At 36.0% G+C, this 22,487-nt stretch overlaps 1 protein-coding gene across 3 annotated transcripts in view; it reads left to right on the top strand.

Moving 5' to 3' along the window:
• The window catches only part of ADGB (androglobin), a 181,448-nt gene that overhangs the window by 82,495 nt on the left and 76,466 nt on the right, over positions 1 to 22,487 (top strand). For all 3 annotated transcript variants that reach the window (XM_055087445.1, XM_055087447.1, XM_055087446.1), the window contains 6 exons: positions 787 to 881; positions 6,076 to 6,250; positions 9,592 to 9,682; positions 14,023 to 14,152; positions 20,974 to 21,007; positions 21,874 to 22,057. In XM_055087445.1, coding sequence (XP_054943420.1) covers positions 787 to 881; positions 6,076 to 6,250; positions 9,592 to 9,682; positions 14,023 to 14,152; positions 20,974 to 21,007; positions 21,874 to 22,057 — 709 coding nt within the window. The remainder of the gene's footprint in view (positions 1 to 786; positions 882 to 6,075; positions 6,251 to 9,591; positions 9,683 to 14,022; positions 14,153 to 20,973; positions 21,008 to 21,873; positions 22,058 to 22,487) is intronic.

Raw genomic sequence — 22,487 nt, 5'->3', positions numbered from 1 at the left:
CTTTTACATGTACCTGTCCAGTTTTCCCATCACCACTTATTGAAGAGGCTGTCTTTTCTCCACTGTATATCCTTCCCTCCTTTATCAAAGTTAATGTGACCATATGTGTGTGGGTTTATCTCTGGGCTTTCTATCCTGTTCCATTGATCTACATTTCTGTTTTTGTTAAGTGCATGAATTTTAAAGGAATAAATCAAAACCTTTTAATTAAAAATAAAAACAATAGAGGAAAATAAATTCTATTATTTTGGCCAGAATCTTTAAAGAACAAAAGCATCATGAATCAAATGGGGTAATTTCAGGGATAATAAGGAACACATGAATAAATATTGATGTTCAGGAGCGTATCTACAGGCATTAAACATTCCAAACTAAGTTACCTTCTTAGTTTCCCTTCTTCATGGGAGGATTAACTTATTTATGTTTTCTTTCTACTTGAAATGACATAGAAACTCCCAGAATTCCTTAAATTCAAAATAAGTATTCTATGAAAGCTAAGTTACATTGACAGATAGCTAGAGTGAGTTTATGTAATAACTGTTTTACAATGAAGTAAAATGATTTCTTAATGAATTATATGGTACTATTGTGAAGGTAAAACTGATGAGACATTCTATAAAATACATGTACATTTGAGATTTAACATTTATTATATGCATGCAGAGTCATTTACCTATATTTCATCAGCAAAGATAAGTTCATTAAGGAATTTGAACAGTCTACCACGACCTGCCAGTTCCATTTTGGCTAGAATTTCCATGACGCAATATGTGTTTGGTTTTACAGGTTCTTCAGCAATACAGTCCCCTCAGATGGTTGTATATGCTACCTTTACACCTCTCTATTTGTTTGAAAAGAAGATCTTTTTATTAGAGAAGATGGTAAGTACTCAAGGCCAAGAAACTGAGTATAATTTATGGTGTGTTTTTGTGTATGTGTGCGTGTGTGTGTGTGTTTACTTGTAGTAGAAGGTATATCAGAATTTAATCAAAATTTCATTCCTGAATTTCAGTCTTGTTATCTCTATAATTAGGTACTTAGGTACAGGGACCTGGAACATCCAAAATTTTCTTAGATGACTGCAATAGTTTTAACTACAAAAAAAAAAAAGAAGGATGTAGTCTCATATATTTTTATCAATTCTTTTCATTGTAAACAAAAGGCATCAAATTATATATTTCAGTGAGAAGTGTGTAAGTCATTACTAAATAAATAAATCATCTCTCTATAAACAGGTCATACACATTTTCTTAACCTAAGACAACTTAAATAAATGCATATTGAGGGCTAGTAAACCACTGCTATGAGCTCCTTGTATCTTAAAGTAATACACACAAAAATGTTAATTGCTTTTTTCTTATAAATCTAACAACTTATATAAAACTTAGAAAATATGGACAAAGGTAATAAAATTAAACTATTCATAGTATAAATACCTAGTCATAGACACTGTTAACATTTTGGCGTATACACTTTGACTTTTTTTCTTGTCTGCATATTTTTTATGTGTACATGTGTATAAACATTTTTACACAGGGGAATTCTATTTTACTTTCTGTTTAGAAACCAGCTTTTTCACTTGACACTGTGTCATTAACATTTTCCCATGATGTGAAATATTTGGCAACATAATATTTAATAGTTACATGGGATGCATTGGTTTGCCATAATTTTTTAAGTTATCTTTGGTTTTGGGACATAAAAATCATTTTTCTCCTTCCCTTTTAAAGAGTAAAGCCAGATTATTCTTCAGTCTACTTAGAAAACAACCTATTGTATTTGTATTGATTCCTAACACTTTGGGGAACTTTTAGACATCCAACACTTTATTGCTAGAATTCTATATGTTCTGAAATCACTACGTCAAAGTTTAAGAAGACGGTGATATAATTATCTGGTTAGTTAGAAATAGCTGAGTATTAAAAATTGAATGGAAATTTGGTTGAAATGTTTACACTGTTTCAATTGTATGATTATTGCACTTTACTATGTGCATTACATTTATCTTCTGGATGATTTGCCCAAGGGGCATAGTGTTATCATTCCTTCTTCTTCCTTTCCTTCCTTTCCTTCCCCCTTCCTCCCTTCCCTCCTTCCTCCTCCTCCTGCTCTTCCTCCTCCTTTCTTTTTAGATAGAAACCATTCCTTCCTGCGAAAATCTGTAATATACCAAGGGTAATATTGTCAAGATAATAGAACGTAATGTGCCGTTGTGAATGTAGAGAAAGGAGCAGTGTCTCTGTTTTTAATTCAAAGTTATTTACCTTTAGCCATGGTTAAATCCTAGTGTGCTTCCCAGGCTTCCGAGTCTTCCAAGTTAGGATTTGAGCTGGCTATGTCAGGCCTGATTTTTTTTTAATCTCCTTACCCAGCCTTGGCCTAGGTGTTGTCTTAGATATTCCAGTAGTCTAACATCATGGACTACAAAAGAACATGAGCCATGCTTTATGGAGTGTCCTGGCCTCATGTATGGGAAGTCCTTGAACACTTTTTAAAACTGAAAAATATAAAGATAGAATTTACATCTTCATTACACAAAGAAGGTGCAAAATAATCCACTTGAACTTTTTGCTGTCCTACTGAAAAATTAACCTGTAAACACAAAATTTTTAATTGAAAAGACAAAGAAACTCTCATGTTTATTCATTAATTCAACAGATGTTTATTAATTGTCTATTATGTCCTAAACAATGAGCTGGGATCTGAGGACACCGTGATGAACCTGATTAATAAGGACGCTCCCCACAAAGTTTAGAGTCAATGAGAAAGGCAGATAAGCAACAACAGTAATAAAGTTAGACTCTCATAATAGAGGGTGCCTGGAACATGGTAGATGTAGCATTCAAATAAAATAAAGTTGAATGAGTGACCAAATAAATGAATTAATGAAGGAGTGGAAAAATTAGTATTGGACACATAGCAGAAACACATCTTTCTCTCAAGTGGGTGACTAGGGAAGTCTTCCCAAAGGGAAACAAAAAATGTTTAAGCAGTGGCTTTAATATGTTAGCCTGGAAAATAGGAAAAAGTGTGCTTGAAGCAGAGGGAAGCTTATGTGGGAAAGTCTGAAGGTGAAGGAGAACCCACTGGGTTCGAGGGACTACTAGAGGTTGAACAGATTGCAAAGGGAGAAGTCTTAGAGGCAGCTTGAGATGTGGGAGGGAGCCAGGATGTGCAGAGTATTATAAATCCTCCTTTTGGGGGTTGAAATGACTTAAGGGCCCAGAGTTTCAGAAATGAGCCCCGTGTCTATAACAGTAATGAAATGAACTTCAAGGCTGTAATGAATTGACTACAACGTTACAGTCTCCTGCTGATTCTTTTACATTAGTTATTAGGATGAACACATTCTCCTGGTAAAAATCAGAATGTAAAGGTGATATAATATTTTCAAGCTGAATCTACAGAAAACAAGTTCTGTTCTAGTGGAATTTTGTCAAATGGAGTACATTGCAAAAACTTCTAACCCCAAAGACAATGAGACCAGGGTGTAAAAATAAAGTCAATACTTTTCCTTTATTTAAAGAATTGGTAAAGAATGCAAGAATAAAAAAAAAAAAACTTGGGGGCTTCCCTGGTGGCGCAGTGGTTGAGAATCCGCCTGCCGATGCAGGGGACACGGGTTCGTGCCCCGGTCCCGGAAGATCCCATATGCCGCGGAGCGGCTGGGCGCGTGGGCCATGGCCGCTGAGCCTGCGTGTCCGGAGCCTGTGCTCCACAGCGGGAGAGGCCACAACAGTGAGAGGCCCGCATACCGCAAAAAAATAATAAATAAATAAATAAAAAAATAAAAACTTGGGAAGAAACAAAGTGTTAAGAATTACCCCACATTATCCCCCATCCTCTTGCTCCTGGGTCTTCTAAATGGTTTTAGTTTTATTTAAATGGGTGAGCTGGGAGTTCTAAAAAAGCCTCCCCTATCTGCTCAAAACCCTACTTTTAGAATGTCTGAGGTTGGATGGGGTAAGGGAGTGAAAGGGTTTTATGGGCAAGGAAACTTCTAATTTGTCTTCCATAATGAATTATTCAAAAATATTTCTTGAAGGCCTATTCAGTATTTCACTAGAATGTTTCACTATTCTAAATTTCTCTCTGTCCCTAATTCTAATCTAAGGAAATTTGCACCTCTTGAACAAAGTTTCTCATATCAAACTATAACTATTATTAATAGCATTAATTTATGTCATTCAGAAGTATTGTGTAGTATGTTGGAAATAAAACGAAGTATGAGAAACTGGCTTACATACCTTACATCAAGCTAGTACTTTTGTGGATTATTCAAATAATACAATAGGTGAAAATACCATACTTAATTATTTGACACAATATCTTACATTTTCTAAATGCCTTAAATAGTTTTATTTTCTGATGCTCTGCAGCTCAAAAAAGAAAGCAAACAGACTACAATTGTGGTTGCAATTGTAAGAAGGAGTTGAAATATGTAGACCCAATTTTTGAACGGTAAACTATCTGGGAATTATTCAACTTATAAATACTACTTTGGATATTATTTAAATGTAAATTTTACAGTAATGTATTTTTATTACTATACCGAGACATTAACTTATTGAATAACAGCAATATATTCTTCCATACATTCTTATTGGAAAGGGTTCCTTTCAGTTGTTGGGAAACTTCTAAAATTTGACAGAGTTAAAGCTGTACAAAAAAAGGTTTAGCCTTTATAGCATCTATAAAAAACAATTTTTAAGCCACTCTAAGGCATAATTCCAGGGGTTTCTGAATTTTTTCAGTGAATTGTTAACATTCACAGATGGGATAAAGGGGATGTGACATTTTCCTCTCCTTTAAATTAGGCCTTTTTAAAAAAATAAAATAAAACATTGAAGTGCTTTCCTCTTTATTTCACATATTTATAATGCTTTTAAATGGCTCTACTGGACTTAATAATGCACCGATTCTTTCTTACAATTTTTAATTATTACAATCATAATTAATCTCTGGATTCAGGAAGAACTGTTCTAGCTCATGGATACCCCCGCCTATTTTGTGTCAACTACAGACTGAGCTATAGTTTGAACTATAGAAAAACAGCCACGACAGCAAGGCATGTTGTAGCTGAGGCAATAATTTAGAATAGGCTAATAGGTGGGTTTCTGATCCCAATTTAAATGACTGCTTTATAAATTTACATTTTCAAACATTGCTATTTGCACAGAAATCAATGATGCAAAATCACTAGGAAGAAAAATAGTTACTGGCAAAACTGACTTTAAGGTAGTTAATATTTTATTTTACTTTAAATATTTCAACATTTAGACCGTGAACATGAGAATTTGACTACAGTGTGCATTACTTTAACTTTCACATACTTTTTGATCACTTATGGCATATTTCAGCCATCAGTCAATAACCGAATTTCTACTTAAATCTTATTCTGAATTGTTCCAAAGCCAAGTGGCTTCAGGAGATCTGAACCGTCGAATATGGGAAGCATCTGCCTGGGAAACGACTTGATCTGGCAGGACACAGGGCAGCCTCTACCCTCTGTCCTTCGGTGAATGCCTCCATTGTCAGGCGTGATCATGAGGATTTCGTGTGGGGGGAGCCTGAGGACATAAACTGTAGACAAGGCAACCGCTTACCCTCATGGACCTAACGTACTAAAGGCAGTGGGTTTTTTTGAACACTATGTAGCAATTGCTGGTGCTTAAAAAACAAACTAACAAAGACTTTACATGTTAAGTAAGTACTGCATCGAAGCTTTAACCTATAAAAATAGTAGTTGATTAATTTTGGACCAAAACTGATATACTAAGACTTCTGCAATCTCATAGAATCTTAAACTCTTAGAACTGAAAAGTGGCTTCTGGTTCTAGTCTCTCATTTTGTAAATAAGGAAAGGGGGCCCCAGATAACTTAAAAGATGGAAGTAAATACAAAGAGTAATAGTACTTATGTTCAGGGATGTAGAAATACGGGTGGTTTTTTTTTTTTTCTTATTACCACTATGTCTCTCCAGTGGTAATAGTATTTTTATAATGACGAAAAGTATTATCATAAGTGCATGAAGCAAATACAAGAATCCTTTTAAATCTGCCTTCCACCTTTTAGGCTAATTCTGCTGAGAAGCTTAGGGAATATGGGCTTTCCCACATCTGTAGCCATCCGGTACTGCTGACAAGAACTAGGTCTTGCCCCCTTATAGCACCACCAAAAGTACCTCCTATACCTCCGTGGAAACTCCTTCGTCAAAAACAAGAAACTGTTATAACAGATGAAGCTCAAGGTATGAATCATATTGTCTGAAAATCTTATTAACATTTCTCTCTATGAAGTTCTAATAGTTTCATTTGTAATGAGATACATATGAAGGCAAACAACCCAACATGACAGTTAAAGCCTGCATTTAATTTTATGTCCGAATTTTATGTCTTTAAAGGATTAATTCTTCACATCTCAGACGCCAAGCAGTTTGGTTTTCATGTCTAAACTGGCCAGATATATAAAGGCCATTCTTTGGGTGATGGCGTTGTGATTATAACTGTGATAGAAAAGTGGTTTGTAGTAAATGATACAGAAGGTTAAGTAGCATATACGTTAGGCCACTGGTGTAAATTTCTAACATGGGCATGATTCTACAGTGCCCTGTAGGACATAATCTTTGATTTGACCAATTTCTGTTTGAAACTCCTATAGGAATAGGACTTTTACCCTGGGCTGGTTCCTGTGTCAGTGTTGTCATGTAGCCACAGTGAATGGCAGTTGTGCTCAGAAATACACAGGTTCACACAGGCTGAGAATGGGGCAGGGAGACTGTTCCCACCTTGTTCTTATTCTCACCTTTTATTTCTAAATTCCTCATAATCCATGTCTAATTCTTCGCTCCTTCAATCATTTTCTCTACAAGTCTTCATTTTTACTCCTTTTTCCGTGAGCACCACGTTTGAATGGAAGAGAGACCAAGATGGCGAGAGAAGAAATGAGCGAGACCATAAATGAAAAATCATAAGGAGAGGGGATTAGAAAAGAAAAACTAATAATTAAAAAATTATGGCTTAGAAGAATAACTTAATTTGTTTATGTTAATTCAACATAAACATATGGCCTTTCCGTAGCTAATTTATACTTGCGATTTTTTTGTGTGTGTGTGGTATGCGGGCCTCCCTCTGTTGTGGCCTCTCCCGTTGCGGAGCACAGGCTCCGGACGCGCAGGCTCAGCGGCCATGGCTCACGGGCCCAGCCGCTCGGCGGCACGTGGGATCTTCCCGGACCGGGGCACGAACCCGTTGTCCCCTGCATCGGCAGGCAGACTCTCAACCACTGCGCCACCAGGGAAGCCATATACTTGCGATTTTTAATGAAGGGTGATAGAGAATTGTGGTGCTATGGTTTACATATGTATATGTGTGTATATATATTTCCCATTCCAAAAAGTTTAAATTATCTTTGTTCAAAAGCAGCTTTTTTTGTTATCTTTTTTGTGTTCATTTCCTTGCTTTTGCATTTTCTTCGTCTTTTCCAGTACCTCAGTATCTTCTAATTGTATTCATCCAGTAACAGGTCATCACATTCTAGAAGTTATTGCATTAGGGTTCACAGGCCTGTCCTTGAGTGAATAATGAAGACAAAGCCACGATGAACACACCTAGTGCCAGTTTACTAAAGGCATCCCCGAGAAGCATATCAATAAGCTTTAAGTGTTTGGGCTCATGAACCATGGCTTGTACCCTTATTGATGGTGCTTGCTGTGGCTTCTGCTACCAATTCAAGCGTTGCTGGTCCTTCAGTGCAGCGGAGAGGAGCCATATCTCAGTCACAGGGTAATACGTTAAGTCTCGTTGGTACTCAGGATCCTAAGACCGCAGTAGCCACAGAGATTGGAGTATTTACCTGTTCCTTGCCTCCTACTTCCAACCATAATTTACATGTTTTTAAGATATAAATAACAACTGTTAACCATGTAATTTTCCTCACATTTGCTTTCTGTCGACGTTTATACAACCAGTACAGCTGGTGGCAAAGATTTTCTAGCACAACATGTTTTATCCTGGCCAGAAAAGAGCAAAGATTAAAGAAATATCTGGGGCTTCCCTGGTGGAGCAGTGGTTGAGAGTCCGCCTGCCGATGCGGAGGACACGGGATCGTGCCCCGGTCCGGGAGGATCCCACATGCAGCGGAGCGGCTGGGCCCGTGAGCCATGGCCGCTGAGCCTGCGTGTCCGGAGCCTGTGCTCCGCAACGGGAGCGGCCACAACAGTGAGAGGCCCGCATACCGCAAAACAAAAAAAAACAAACAAAAAAGAAATATCTGGTTTAGACATACAGGAGAAATGGTCAGTTCATCTTTTTTTTTTTTTTTTTTTAATTAAACTTGTCTGCCTCTCTCCCTCCTGCTTGATTATTTCAGTTATTTCCTTACATTCCTTGAGCTTCTGCAACAGGCTGTTTGTGCCACCAAAGTGCCAACTGTTGTTTTGGATTCCAAGAACTTTCCAGTTTCCTCCCTCCCTCCTTCCCTTCCCTCCTTCCTTCCTATCTTCTTCTGTCTTTCCAACCAAAGATCAGCATTCACATGATGCTTGAAAGAAAATCTTTTACTACTGAATGCTATATTTTAGTTAAATGAATAGAGCCACACAACCGTTCTTCATTCAGAACATCAGGAATAGCTGAATGAAAGGAAAAATATTGACCATTCAGCTACTTCCTGATTTTGATATTGACTGTTGTGTAATTCTGTGTAATTTGATAGCTCCATTGTAAGCTGGGAAAGAAAACCTACGGATTGATGGGATTCCATAACTGCAGTGTCCTGCTTTGAGGCTCACCGCATCATTGTCTTTCTTATCTCTATTGGATTTAATATTTAAAGTGAAATTAACAGGAAACACAGAGAGAGAGAGATCAATATAGAGGTTATCACAGAACAAGCACAGAGAAGTCATGTGCACTGCGTCATAGTCTCACTTCTCTTCATTCTGTGGTCATCCTTTCCACTGCTATAGGAGTTTATTTAAAATAATTATGCCTAATGTTTAATTTCAATGTTCACCGTGTTAGTGCATGGGTTGTGTGCTATATCCATTGAGAATTTACTTCTATGTCAGCTTCAGACGTCTTTAGGAATGCCCACAACATTTTTCTTGACTACTGCTTTCTTTTCTACTTATGACCTTTACTTTGTTACATTTTCTGTTCTTCCACTATCTCCATGTATTAGTCCACATTTTTTTCATGTCCTGAGCAATTGTGTTGTAGAGGTTAACTAAAAGAACACATTTTTAGTAAAAGACTTTTACAGAAAGTCTTTTGTGGACTTGAAATAGCAGCAAATGCCAAGTAATAACTCTAGAAGACATTGCTGACTTTCTCCCTTGAGACTTCATTGTTTCACGTTGTAAATCTTGAAAGCAACTGAGAAGTAGACTAAAGAAATCTCATATTGGTAGGATCTATAAAGTCCTTTTTAATACAAAACTTTATGTATCGTAGTACATTTCTATTTAACTCTATTGAAATTTGCTGGGTAAATAGTTAATCTAATCAGTACTGCATTAAATGTCAAATTTTACATATAATCTTGGAAGATTTTTTAAAAAGTATTATCACACTACCTTTTTCTTTTTAGAATTAGTAATAAAGAAGCCTGACCAGTTTCTTGAGATTTCAAGTCCATTTTTGAATTATAGAATGACTCCATTTACAATTCCAACAGAAACGTAAGTATAGAACATTCCTTCCCATGAATTCATCTTGTTAACAGATGAAGCATTTTGTGATTTGTGCAGTTAAAAATGTATCCCTTGGTGACAAATGTATTAAAGTTTGTGTCAATGCAGTGATCATAGGAAAATAAAATTTTTAGGTTCTATTTCACAGTAATAAGCAGTTAAGATAAATTTTGAATTGGTCAAAATGAGGCCTAAATATGTCTGGCTTTACAGTTTTGGCTTCTGTTTCAGAACAGCACAGTATTTTGTTTTACTTTAAACATTAGCACTGGGGAATGTTTTTGGTTATTACCTGATAATTAAATCACAAGATCAAATGATTGTCATAAAAACCTGGGAGATGAAGTCTGTCACTCTTAGAGGAGAAAAAAAAGAGCTAACTAAATACAACAGCAAAGACAATGAAGAAGAAAAAGGAGGAAGGGGAGGAAGAATCCAAATTTACTAATATTTGAATGTGACAATAGGGGTAGAAATAAAAATTATCATCCTGGGTCTAACGTTTTTAATGAGTTCATAGTGGTGAAAAGGAAGTCCACAGATAGCAATAATGAGAAGGAATAGTGGGTGATATGATTATTACCACCACACTAAAAGTGTGGTGATTTGTTATGAAGCAATTGACAACTAACACATGGATATATACATAATCAAGGATTATCAAATCTATTCTTTAAATTTGTGCAGTTAAGTGTACTTCAATAATCCCTCAATAAAGTTGTAAGATATAAAAATAAATACTAGTATTTAAAATGGTTAAAAAAATAGGGATTCTAGAACCAAGGAATATAATAACTGAAATTTTAGAATTCAGTGGATGTGTTTAATCACAGATAAGATACAGCAAAAAAAGGACAATTAGCAAAGTGGAAAATAGGTCAAAAGATAATATCCAGACTGAAGTATGGAGACCAAAAAAAAAAAAATGAAGAAAAGTATAATAAAAGACATGTAAGAAAAGTTGAAAAAGACCAACATACTTGCAAGTGGGTCTCAGAAGTAGGCGATAGAGAGTTTGGGGAATAATCATGAAATAAAAATATAATGGCCAAAATTATCCCAAAAGTTAAAAAAAATCAAGTCAAGATTCAGCAAGTTCTGAAAAAAAGTCAAGCAATGTAAATGCGGAGAAAACTGCAGCTAGATAATCATAGTATAAAACCATAGACAAACATAATACAATAATATATAGATATAAAACAAAAGAAATACTGCAAAAAAATCAGCATGGATAAATGTCACACACAAAAATATTAGACCAAAGAAATCTGGTATAAAAAGTATACAGTTTAGTTTTAATTATTCTATTAATATAGATTTTTAAAAGAAAAAAAAGCAATATATGGTGTTGGAAGTCTTGATAGTGGTTACCTGTGGCAAGGAGTGCTAGCTGTGATTGGGAAGCATGTCTGGCAGGGCTTGTGGAGTGCTGGTAATATTAATATCTCTTGATCTGAATAATGGTGATATGGCCATAACTTGGTGATTTTTCAGCAAGTTTTACATTTATGATGTGTGTACTTTTTTGAATTTTTTTTCAAGCTTTACTAGGATGTCATTAAAATTTTTGAACGGCTTATAGGTCACAAATAGAATGACCATTAGATATGTTTCATCCTTCTCTTGGATATATTAAAATCCACGATAAGAATATAAGCTGATGAATAAAATCAGTCAAAATTTAGATGAGAAGTCTGTTCATTGTACTGTCCTACTTTTAGAGCTTCTTTACATCATAGCCCGTTAATTTACATTTTATGGACTCTAGTTAAGTTGAAAATATTAGAAACATTATTCAAATGTTTTAACTTAAGGCTCCTGCAGTTCTATACATCAACGATTAAACACTGAAAAGTGGGTGAGGAGGGACCCCGTAGGCAGCACTAGTAGACAAACATGGCATTTAGCCATGTCAAGCTTTATAAACAGAAAAAACAATTTGCTGCTTCTTTGGTTTTAAAAATTTGTTCTGTTATGTATTTGCAAATCTAGTTTTCCTCAAACTTTCATTTTAACTTATAAAAGATCTTATTTTATACATAAATTATTAATTTCTATAAAAGTTTTAAATAAATTTAGTTAGCTGAATTTAAACATTTTAAATTGCATTTACAACAGTACTATATATTATTTTTGCTTTAAGTAATTCTTGAAAAGCCAAAAATCATCACAAATAAAATCTTGCCAATTATATAAATCATCATTAAAAGTTCAAATAATCAAAATGTTTTTTGGTAACCTTGGTTTTTCCTATGTACACTATTAGTTTTTACAAACCAAAATTTTCTTATACCTATAACTTAATTATAAACCTAAAATTAAATCTAAAGCTACACATTTTATAGCCTAATTTGTTGGATTATGTAACATGCTACACTTCTTTCACCTGTTACAAATACAAAATACCACGTAAAGACAGAATTTTCTTAAACTTAACATAAAAATATTAATGCTTTATACTTTTTCTAATTAATTTTATAGTTAGTGTTATCCACTAAGATGATGATTTTACCATTCCAAATAATTTTTGATTATCTCTTAGCTTATCGAGATTGCATATTACTCAAATATTTTTTGGATTGTATGAACCAGAGCTGCATACCACCAGGACAAATTTTCTCAGGATTCAAACTGTCACACGCAGGCTTCTAGAATCCCTATGCCAAGAGAGACCACAAATGCGTTGGTTTCATAACCTGAACTTCCAACGTTGACTCTCTTACTTAATTTTGTTATGCTTTCTTTCATAATTAAGTTGGATGAAATTCTTTACCTAATTAAGTTGGATGAAATTCTTTAACCCAGGTCTAACACTTGATTGGATTCAACTAATCTATTCACTGCTTGAACCTGTTATAAATTCCCTAGTATATCCATTTTATCTGGCAGAGCCAAAAGCAAAAATATGTGAATGGCATTTCCTTGTACCTGGCTGCTGTACAGTCAGAGTTTCTCAGGTCAGCATAAGAGCAAGCCGGTTTTTTGGCGAGCCTTGGAGAATGAGTGCTACACAACTGCCTTTCCTTGGAACACTGTCACTGTAGTAACAACATGCCCGGTTTGCCCAGTCCTGGCTCCTAGCCTTCTTTTAGAGAATCAGAGCCTCACAGATATGTTTGTGCTACCCTCTAGTGGCAGTTTCAGAGACATTTAGCTTGAGGTGAACCAAGTTTTACAGAACACTAGCAAGGAAAAATCCAAAAGTATGGGAAGTTCTGTATACATGAAATTTAATTTTATCTTTGAAACACCTAATATATTTGTACTATAACAAATATCTTTTTACTGTACCCATAAACTTCTAGCTGTGGCAACATTGATTTGGGGTCATGTCAGCAATAACTTGAAAGAAAATACTGTACGCTTGGGTAGCTAGTATAAATATCACAGTTGTAAACTTAAGGGCTCAACATGCATCATTAAATTTTTGACTCCAAGCCCTATTTCACTGCTACATTACTCTGATGCTTAATTAAATCACTTCTAAATGCCAGGTTCCTATGTGTTCTGATGATCAACATTCAAAGATGGCCACCATAGCTTTAAAATAAATAGCGTTCCAGAAAATTTTTACACCATTGCAGTGACTGATAGAGAATATTGCTTCAGTAGTATACATAGCAATTAAGTATTTTTTAACATGAAGCAAAAGAAATTACTGGTTGTAAAAGAATGAGAATGATAAAATGAAAAAAATCAGAACTTTCTACTGTTGACCAAACATCACTATGCAACGGAATATTATTCAGCCATTCAAAAAGAAGGAAATCTTGCCATTTTTGTGACAACACAGATGGACCTTGAGGACATCTCAAGTGAAATAAGTCAGACAGAGAAAGACAAATACCTTATGATCCCACTTATACATGGAATCTAAAAAGACAAGCAAACATACTCATAGATACAGAGTACAGCAGAACAGACTGATGACTGCCAGAGGCAGGGCATGGGGGTGGATGAAATGGGTGATGGGGGTCAAAAAGTACAAAGTTCCCGTTGTAAAATAAATAAGTCCTGGGGCTATAATGTGTAACATGGTGACTATAGTTAATAATACTGTGTTGTATATTTGAAAGTTACTAAGAGAGTGGACCTTAAACGTTCTCATCACAAGGAAAAAAAATTGTAACTGTGTGTGGTGACCTATGTCAACTAGAATTGTGGTTATCATTTTGCCATATATACAAATATTGAATCATTATGTTGTATACCTGAAACTAATATAATGTTATGTGTCAAGTATATCTCAATAAAAGCTACAGTTATTTATTAGTAGCTTTAAACAAGAGATTAAGATAACCAAAGTTTTTTTCTTTTTTTTCCATTAGTCATTTTGTACGATCTTTGATTAAGAAAGGGGTGCTTCCAGGATCCGGTTTATCTTCCCTTACTGAAAATGATGAAACTACAACCTTTAGCCAGACAGACTTAAATCAATTGACAAGAAATATGTCTCAGGTAACTATGTTACTCTTATTATTTGCCTGATTCTTAACTATAAAAAAATTTTTTCGGGCTTCCCTGGTGGCGCAGTGATTGAGAGTCCGCCTGCCGATGCAGGGAACATGGGTTCGTGCCCCGGTCCGGGAAGATCCCACATGCCGCGGAGCGGATGGGCCCGTTGAGCCATGGCCGCTGAGTATTATACATAAATGCATTTGAGCAGAATAAAGAATACTGAAAATAAACTTCTTACGTACCCATCTTCTAGATTAGAAAGTGGAATATTCATCTCTCATAGATATCTCCTGTGTTCTCTTTTCTTCGGCGGGGTGTACTGCATGGCATGTGGGATCTTAGTTCCCCAACCAGGGATAGAACCCGTGCTCCCTGCAGTGGAAGCATAGAGTCTTAAACACTGGACCACCAGGGAAGTTCCACATGTGTCTCTTCTGAATTGTATCTCCTATCTGCCGTGCAAGGTCTGGTATTTGTCAACTCCACACTCTTCTAATTTTGTCAGTTATGTACACGTTTATGAACAATATACAGCTTGGTTTCATTGTCATCCTCATTTTATTTTTGTGGACTCTTGTATTAATTCTTCTGGGATTTCTTAATGTTGCTTATGAGATTTGTCTCTTTTGCCACATGTTACAGTTCATTCATTTCACTGGTCAAAGGTATTTAATACATAACTAGTCTACCATTTTAAAACATCTTTCACAGTGTTAATGGCTACATTCATTGCTTTTTGTTTCTTGCTATTGCAAGCAGTGGTACCATGACTCATCTTGACTGTCCCTGTACACACATGCAAGAGTTTCTGTAGTTCCAGGGTTTGTGAACTTTTATGTGTTATGTCTCCCTTTGTCAATTTTCTAAAACACACGATGAATACAACTTATCTCTTTCTGCATATGAGCTGAGTATTGGCAACAGGGAACAGTGGAAAGCAGAACAGCTGTCTGGGTTAGCACCGTGTGAACATACAACTTCACGATTTGGTGGTTGAAGGTATACTAAAGGATAGCTCCCAGATAGTTGGGCAGTTCAGGTTACAAGAGTGTCTGTAGACAGGAAGATGTGACCACATGGAATCCGACAATGGGCCTAATAACTGCTGTAACTTCAAGGTAGTGATCAGCATATGTGACATTTCAGATTTTGCAACAACTCTAACATAATGTAAAATATTGTGATTTCTTTCATGGACAAAGTCACAGTTATTGCCAATAACACTGTAGCTACTCACCTGCATTGATAAATTAAAAACTGAAGAAAACTGAATGCTGAACTTCAGCTAAAGATGAAAATAATCTTTCAAGCAACCATGTTCATGGATTCCTAAAATCTAACCATGGGCCCCAGTGGACACTAGCCTAGGAAGCTCTGTTCTAGGATATGAATCTGGGAGTATCACTGATGGGTCATAGGACATTCACCTTTTAACCTTACAATAAAATGCACTGGATGAGAATTTTCTCTGCACCACATTCTGGCCAACCCATATATTGTCTGATGTTTCAACTTCTGCCAGTGTGCTAAGTGGGAAAGGGTTTTAATGCATAATATATTTGCATGTTCAAAAGTAAAATTATAAGGCACACATCAAGAATTCTTGTTTCCATGTAAGTACTTCTCCCACTTTCACTGCTTTGCCCTCTGTAGGACACTTTCAGGGTGTCTTTATGCAAATATAAAGAAACACACAATATTCCACCTTTTTCTACTCAAAACTTAATGAAATTTTTTCAAGTTTTTACTTAGTAAATACTGGAGATAATTTCACTATGCCTAAAGAGCATCTTTATTCTTAAAGTCACATACTATTTCATTATGTGAATGAACCATAGCTGATTTCTACCCACCTCTATAAGTGGTATAAGATACATTGGAGGGCACAGAATCACACGCAGGTAAACACATTTTTTAGAATTAGTTGAAAAGCAGAGACTAACAGATGAGAAATCTTGCAAGAAGAATGAATAGACTTAAAACACTGTTAAACTTTTTTTCTTAATTTCAATGTATTGTATGCAATAGTTTTAAAGAGTCAAAAGTTACCAAAAAGATAATCATAAAATAACCAACCTGTATTACCCCTCCTCATTCTTTAGCCTTCCTCCCCAGGGTCAATCACTTTTATTTGAGTGTTTCTTCTGCTATGTGTCTCCATATTTCTAAGTAGTAGGCTTTATGAAGGCAGAGATCTTGATCTTTATCATATACCGTTTCTCCCTCAGCACCTGCAAAGATGCCTAGCACATGACAGACACTGTTACATATTTGTTGAATGGCTGAATTCCGTTGTTTCTCCATCTATCCATTTAAACATTATCTCTTGACCTCTTGCTATAGAAGATAAGGATTTAGCACTCCTGTATTCACTTACCATCCCATGCCTCCACTTTCCTCTGTCTTCAAGATTTTTTCATTTCACAAGTTTTTGTCCAATCAGTACTCTAGCTGTGAGGCTGGATACCAGAGCAGACCCCGTTGAGATTTCTTGAGCTGTTACGTAATGCTTCTCACCTAATAGGGATGAAACTGTTGGTGAAGCTAAGAGTTCTACGAGCCGTTAACAGCTGGAGCCCTAACGGTGGAAACGAAGGGCTCTGCAGTGTGGCTTGATTGGCAGGATCTCTGACTGAGATGCCCACTGCCCCCTGGGAGTCTCAGTGCCCCGTGTACATTTCCCAGGCCTCTCACAGGTCTGGCTCCTGACTCGTAACTGGGACTGGCTGCATAACTTGTGGAATGAAAATGCAGGGCCCCTTGTTCAACAATTATTAAGAATGTCAAGAGAGTGACAGCAGAGCATTAAAACAAACACAGGGCCCTTCTGAGCCCAGCGCCCTGAGTGATTACACACTCACGAAGCCGGCCCTGCTCTTGAGCTTGCCTTCGACACACAATCTGGCTGATAGACTGCAGGCAATAGTGAGGTGTGCCATTTCAGGCCAAAGCACTTAATGAGTCTGCACGTGGCTTTGCAGCTCTCTGCTTCTCCCACAACCATCAGGAAACTGCGTATCCCAGTGGCAAGGCTACAAGACACAAGTTTCTAGATCCCTACATCACAACTGGGAAAGGAATCCCTTGAAAAGGAGCCCCCCAAAATGGGCTGAACATGAGGGAGAAGTTAACCCTATGTGTTAAGCCACTGAAATTTCAGGATTGGTTTGTTATCTCAGACTAGCCCAGCCTAATATAGTTCATGTTTTTAAATAGCAAAATTACCCTACCTTTGCCCTTAAAATAGATACAAATATTAGGGACAATAGGCCTGTTTTCAGACTTTCCTTAGGAATTAATATTTAGTGCAAGTCAGGCATTAATTATTTACCTGTTTCCTTTCCCACCTTCATCATTACTTCAAGCTGTAATAGAAGAAGGATGGTAATAAATAAAAGTATTCTTCCGTTAAAACATACTCTAGCTGTGGAAGGATTTTTATTGGAGAGACAAATTTCTTTTCTTACACAACTTTTTGTACAAACCAATTACTTCATTTTTTTTTCTACGACACATTAGGAAGCCTTCCCAAACACTCTTTTTAAAAAAAGAAACACCATTGAACAAATACCTTTAAACCCCATCTACCACACAAACACATCAGATAACTCTACCAATGCCACCTGTTTTCTTGGAGATATCACCCTCTGGAATCCTTTGCTCTCTTGCTCTTGTTCCAACTGATGGAAACTTGCACCTGTCATCATTGGACTTTCTTTTCTTTCTCTCCTCTGACGGATTTTCTAATTCTTGGAGACTATGCTCTCCTGCTACTTGATACCCTAATTTAGGTGGTGCACTTCTTCTAGTACTCCCTGAGAAAAATTGCATGGGAAGTGAAAATTATGAGGGGTCTGTATGCCTGCAGATGTCTGTATTCCACCCCCTCCCCTGATTTATATTTTGACGTGTTGTAGAATTCGAGTGTGGATGTTCTTTCTTTCAGAATTTTAACTCTGTTCCTTAACTTTTGTCTTTTACCTTCAACCATTGCTCTTAAGAATACAGATAACATTTTGATTCTTGATCTGTTCTGTATGACTCTTTTTTTTCCCCTCTGGGAATGTTTTAAGACATTCCTTCCATTCTTGGAATAAGAAAAATTTACAGTGATTGGCCGCGTAAATGAGTCTGTTTACATGAACTGTGCTAGGTACTCCATGAGCCCGTTCAACCTGGATACTCAAGTTTTTCAGTTCTGGAGAATTTTCTTATACTTTATCCACAAGAATTTCCTTTTCTGAGAACAGTAATAATGATTACATTCACATTGTTGTGCCACTAACCTCCAGAAATCATTTCATCTTACAAAACTAAAACTTTATACCCATTAAGTCATTCTGCATTCCTGCCCCTTTTCAGCCCCTTAGAACCACCATTCTACTTTTTGTCTCTAGGATTCTGATTACTCTAGGTACCTCATATAAGTGAAATCATACATTATTTGTATTTTTGTGGCTGGCTTACTTCACTTAGTAAAATGTCCTCACAGTTCATCCGTGTTGTACCATGTGTCATAATTTCTTTCCGTTAAGGCTGAATAATATTCCATTGTGCATATACATATACCACCTTTTGTTTATCCATACACCCATCAATGGATACTTGGTGAATAATGCTGCTATGAACATGGGTGTATAAATGTTTCTTTGAGATGCTGCCTTCAGTTCTTTTGAGTATATACTCAGATGTGGAATTGTTGGATCATACGTTAATTCTATTTTTAGCTTTTTCAGGAACCACCATACTGTCTTCCATAGCAACTGCGCCATTTTATATACCCACAGAAAGTGCAAAAAGGTTCCAATTTCTCTACATCCTCACCACATAACAGTAACAATAACACTTGTCATTTTCTGTTTTTTCTTCTTTTTTCTTTAACAGTAGTCATCCCAGTGGCCGTGAGGGTGGTATCTCATTGCAGTTTTGATCTGTATTCCCCTAAGGATGAGTGATGTGGAGGACGTTTTCCATGTGCTTGTTGGCCATTTGTATATTTTCTTTGGACAAATGTCTATTCAAGTCCTTTACCCATTTTTAAATTGGGTTTGTTTATTTTATATTGTTTTTGTAGAAGTTCTTCATATATTCTTGATGTTAACCCTTTACTAGACATATGAGTTGCAAATAATTTCTCTCATTCCATAGGTTGCATTTTCACTCTGTTGATTACATCCTTTGAATGACAGAAGATTATTTATGTAGCCCAATTTATTTTTATTTTTGCGGTCTGTGTTTTTATTGTCATATCTAAGAAACCAATGTCAAATCCAATGTCGTGAAAATCTTCACCTATGTTTTCTTTGAAAAGTTTTTTAGTTTTCGTCTCTGAGTCTTTTGTATCAAGTTTACATCCAAGCTTTCTATTGAATTTATTTCACTTTCCTATTTTTAGTTTTTAAGAACTGTCTCGTGCTTGATTTTATTTTTATAGTTTATTATTTGATAAATGAATATCTTCTTAACTTTCTGATATTACTAACTTAAAAATTTCTCCCTATATTATCATTTCTGATTCCTATGAATCTCCCTACCCACACCCATTAGTTTCTTTCTTTTATATGAGACTCCTTCCTCAATTATCTAGCAATTCTTTGTTGTACACATATATTTAAGGAATTTATGAAATTAAAGAGCTGCTGATTAGAAGAAGCTTTATGGCATGGATAGAGCTTGTCAACTGGAAGCTTTAATTTGAGATAATTGGGGGTAAATGAGCTTCATTTGGGGTGGGACTAGCTCCAAATATCAGATTCCCTGAGGATTTTCCCTGGCTCTGTTCAGGGTCTCAGGTTAAGGGTCCTCTAATCTCCCTGCTGGGGTGGAATGTGGTCATAAGGATTGTTATATCCTTATCCACCAGAGTTATTAAAGCCTAGCAGCACAGCGTTCCTGAGAGTCTCAAAGTTCGGCATGTGGATGTTCACTTAATTCCTCTCCTCTCTGTGTAGTAAACTTTCTTGCTTCCCACGGTATCTGTGAACCCAGATCTGGAGACTTTTCATTTAATTTCTCTACTTGAAGCAACTTCCAGTGTCCTATTTGGGCAGAAGAAGGATAGATGCTAAACCAGAAGGGATTAGGGAGAAGTGGGGATTTGTCTGTTCCTTATATAGACATTCAACCCATCCCTGTATTTTCAACCTGTATCTCATTCTGTCCTTCCCAGATGCCTGCTAATTGTTTCTGGGGTCCTAAGGCGTGGATGGGCTTGCTTCTCACCAGCACTTAGTATTCAGTTTTGTCTACTCTGTTGTCTTCTCCATACACTTTACATCATCCCAAATATCACCCATCAGTCTGTATAAATTTATACCATTTTATCTTTTATACTTATTTTAATTGTGTCCCAGAGATAACAGAGTCATACATGTGAAGCTTATTTTCCCTGTTAAAAATTTGAGAAAACATTTTTATAATTTGAAATAATCCTTAGGTTCCGTACACTAATTATCAATCATAATCTCATTTTACTCAATCTGTATTAATTATAGGTGCCTCATACCAACTAGTATATCTACTCGGGGATATTATTGTTTTTATTTAACTTTTATTATAAGATTCAAATGTTTAATACACTCACATCTTCTGTATTTTAATGTCACAAACTTAAACTCTCAGCCAAATTCACATCTTTTGAATTTTAAGGTTAAAAACAAATTTCATTTTGCTGTAGGTTTTAGTAAGTATTTGTAGAAATATATTTCTTTAGTGTTTAAAAGACTGTATTAAACTCTTTTAAAAACTGTGGTGCTTTAGAGAGCTGTAATGTTTTGTCGAATTTATAAATGGTTTCCTAACGTGTTCCTTTCATTTCACAGGGTAATGCTGCTTCAAAAGCTATACTCAGAAAAGGTAAATTAATAATCTTCTCATGACTTTTTTTCACAGACATCAAAGCACAAAGGGGTCTCTGCTTCTTGACAGCTTTTTGCTCTCCCTCTTCCTGGCTCTCAGCAGCCTCCCTCCAGTGCTTCCTCTGATGTGTTGAGTCTAATCTGCCCTGGGCTAGAAAAATCAGATAATCTCACTTGTTAAATTCAAGCTTAAAGTCAAAATAAAAGACTATCTGATTAAAGTCCCATGAGTAGAGTTCTTGTGTCTTAATGCATGCACGTTATGATCAAAGCACTGAAACCATTGCACATTCCTCAGATCCTAAATAAAGACTTGACCAAGGCTAAAATACAAAAAACTGTTATGTGGCATGTGTGTATATAACATTTTGGTTCAAGAAAAGTGTATGAGAACTTTATGCCATTTCTTGATAAACATAAGATTACAGAATCACTGACTGCAGGGCTTACAGAAATACATCAATCACAATAGATCTTTCAAGTTTTTGCTTCTCCTTCTGTTGTCTGCGTCAGCCCCTCTTACATGAATATGTCTGTTTACAGCAGATTTTAAATACATAAACCAGCTAACTTCTGTTATAACTTTAATCTCTAAAGAATGTGTGTACAAATTTATGAAAGTGATTTCAAAATTTCCGGACACTCTGCATGTAAGTTATGATTAAATTCTCCTGAGGGTATGAAAATGGATCTTTGTATGGACCTCTACAAATCTGAGGCCTGCATGTAAATTATTATCTCAGTAAATATTTTCTCAAAAATAGATTTTGATATGTGAGCTCTCCTCTACAATTTTTCATATCTTAAAAATTTAATATTTAACAATTAGGTATGTTTGACATGGTTGTCTTCTGCTGTACACAGATGAACTACCAGACTATGGATTGAATGATGCAGCCCATCCAGCTGAAGGAATCAGTCTGGAAAGAGATTTGGTCAGCCAGACAACAGCAACACAGGAAAAATCGAAGGAGGAACTTGCAACAGTAAATAATGGTGTTTCTAAAGAAATATGGTTAGATTTTGAAGACTTCTGTGTATGCTTTCAGTAAGTATAAATTTTTGTGTGCCTTTAATACAGTGGGTATATAAGCTATTCATTTTTAGCTTTCATTTAAAAGAGTTAAGCCAATGTTAGTCTGGTGTTGATATAATATCAAACAAAACTATGAGAAGGATATTTACAATAGCCAGGTCATGGAAGCAACCTAAATGCCCATCGACAGACAAATGGATAAAGAAGATGTGGTACATATATACAATGGAGTATTACTCGGCCATTAAAAAGGAACAAAATTGGGTCATTTGTAGAGACGTGGATGGACCTAGAGACTGTCATATAGAGTGAAGTAAGTCAGAAAGAGAAAAACAAATATCATATATTAATGCATATATGTGGAATCTAGAAAAATGGTACAGATGAACTGGTTTGCAAGACAGAAATAGAGACACAGATGTAGAGAACAAACGTATGGACA

This window comes from Physeter macrocephalus, chromosome 10 (genome assembly GCF_002837175.3).
Source record: "Physeter macrocephalus isolate SW-GA chromosome 10, ASM283717v5, whole genome shotgun sequence".
Taxonomy (NCBI): domain Eukaryota; kingdom Metazoa; phylum Chordata; class Mammalia; order Artiodactyla; family Physeteridae; genus Physeter; species Physeter macrocephalus.
The sequence above is the reverse complement of the archived record's forward strand: the minus strand, read 5'-3'. Positions and strand labels throughout refer to the sequence as shown.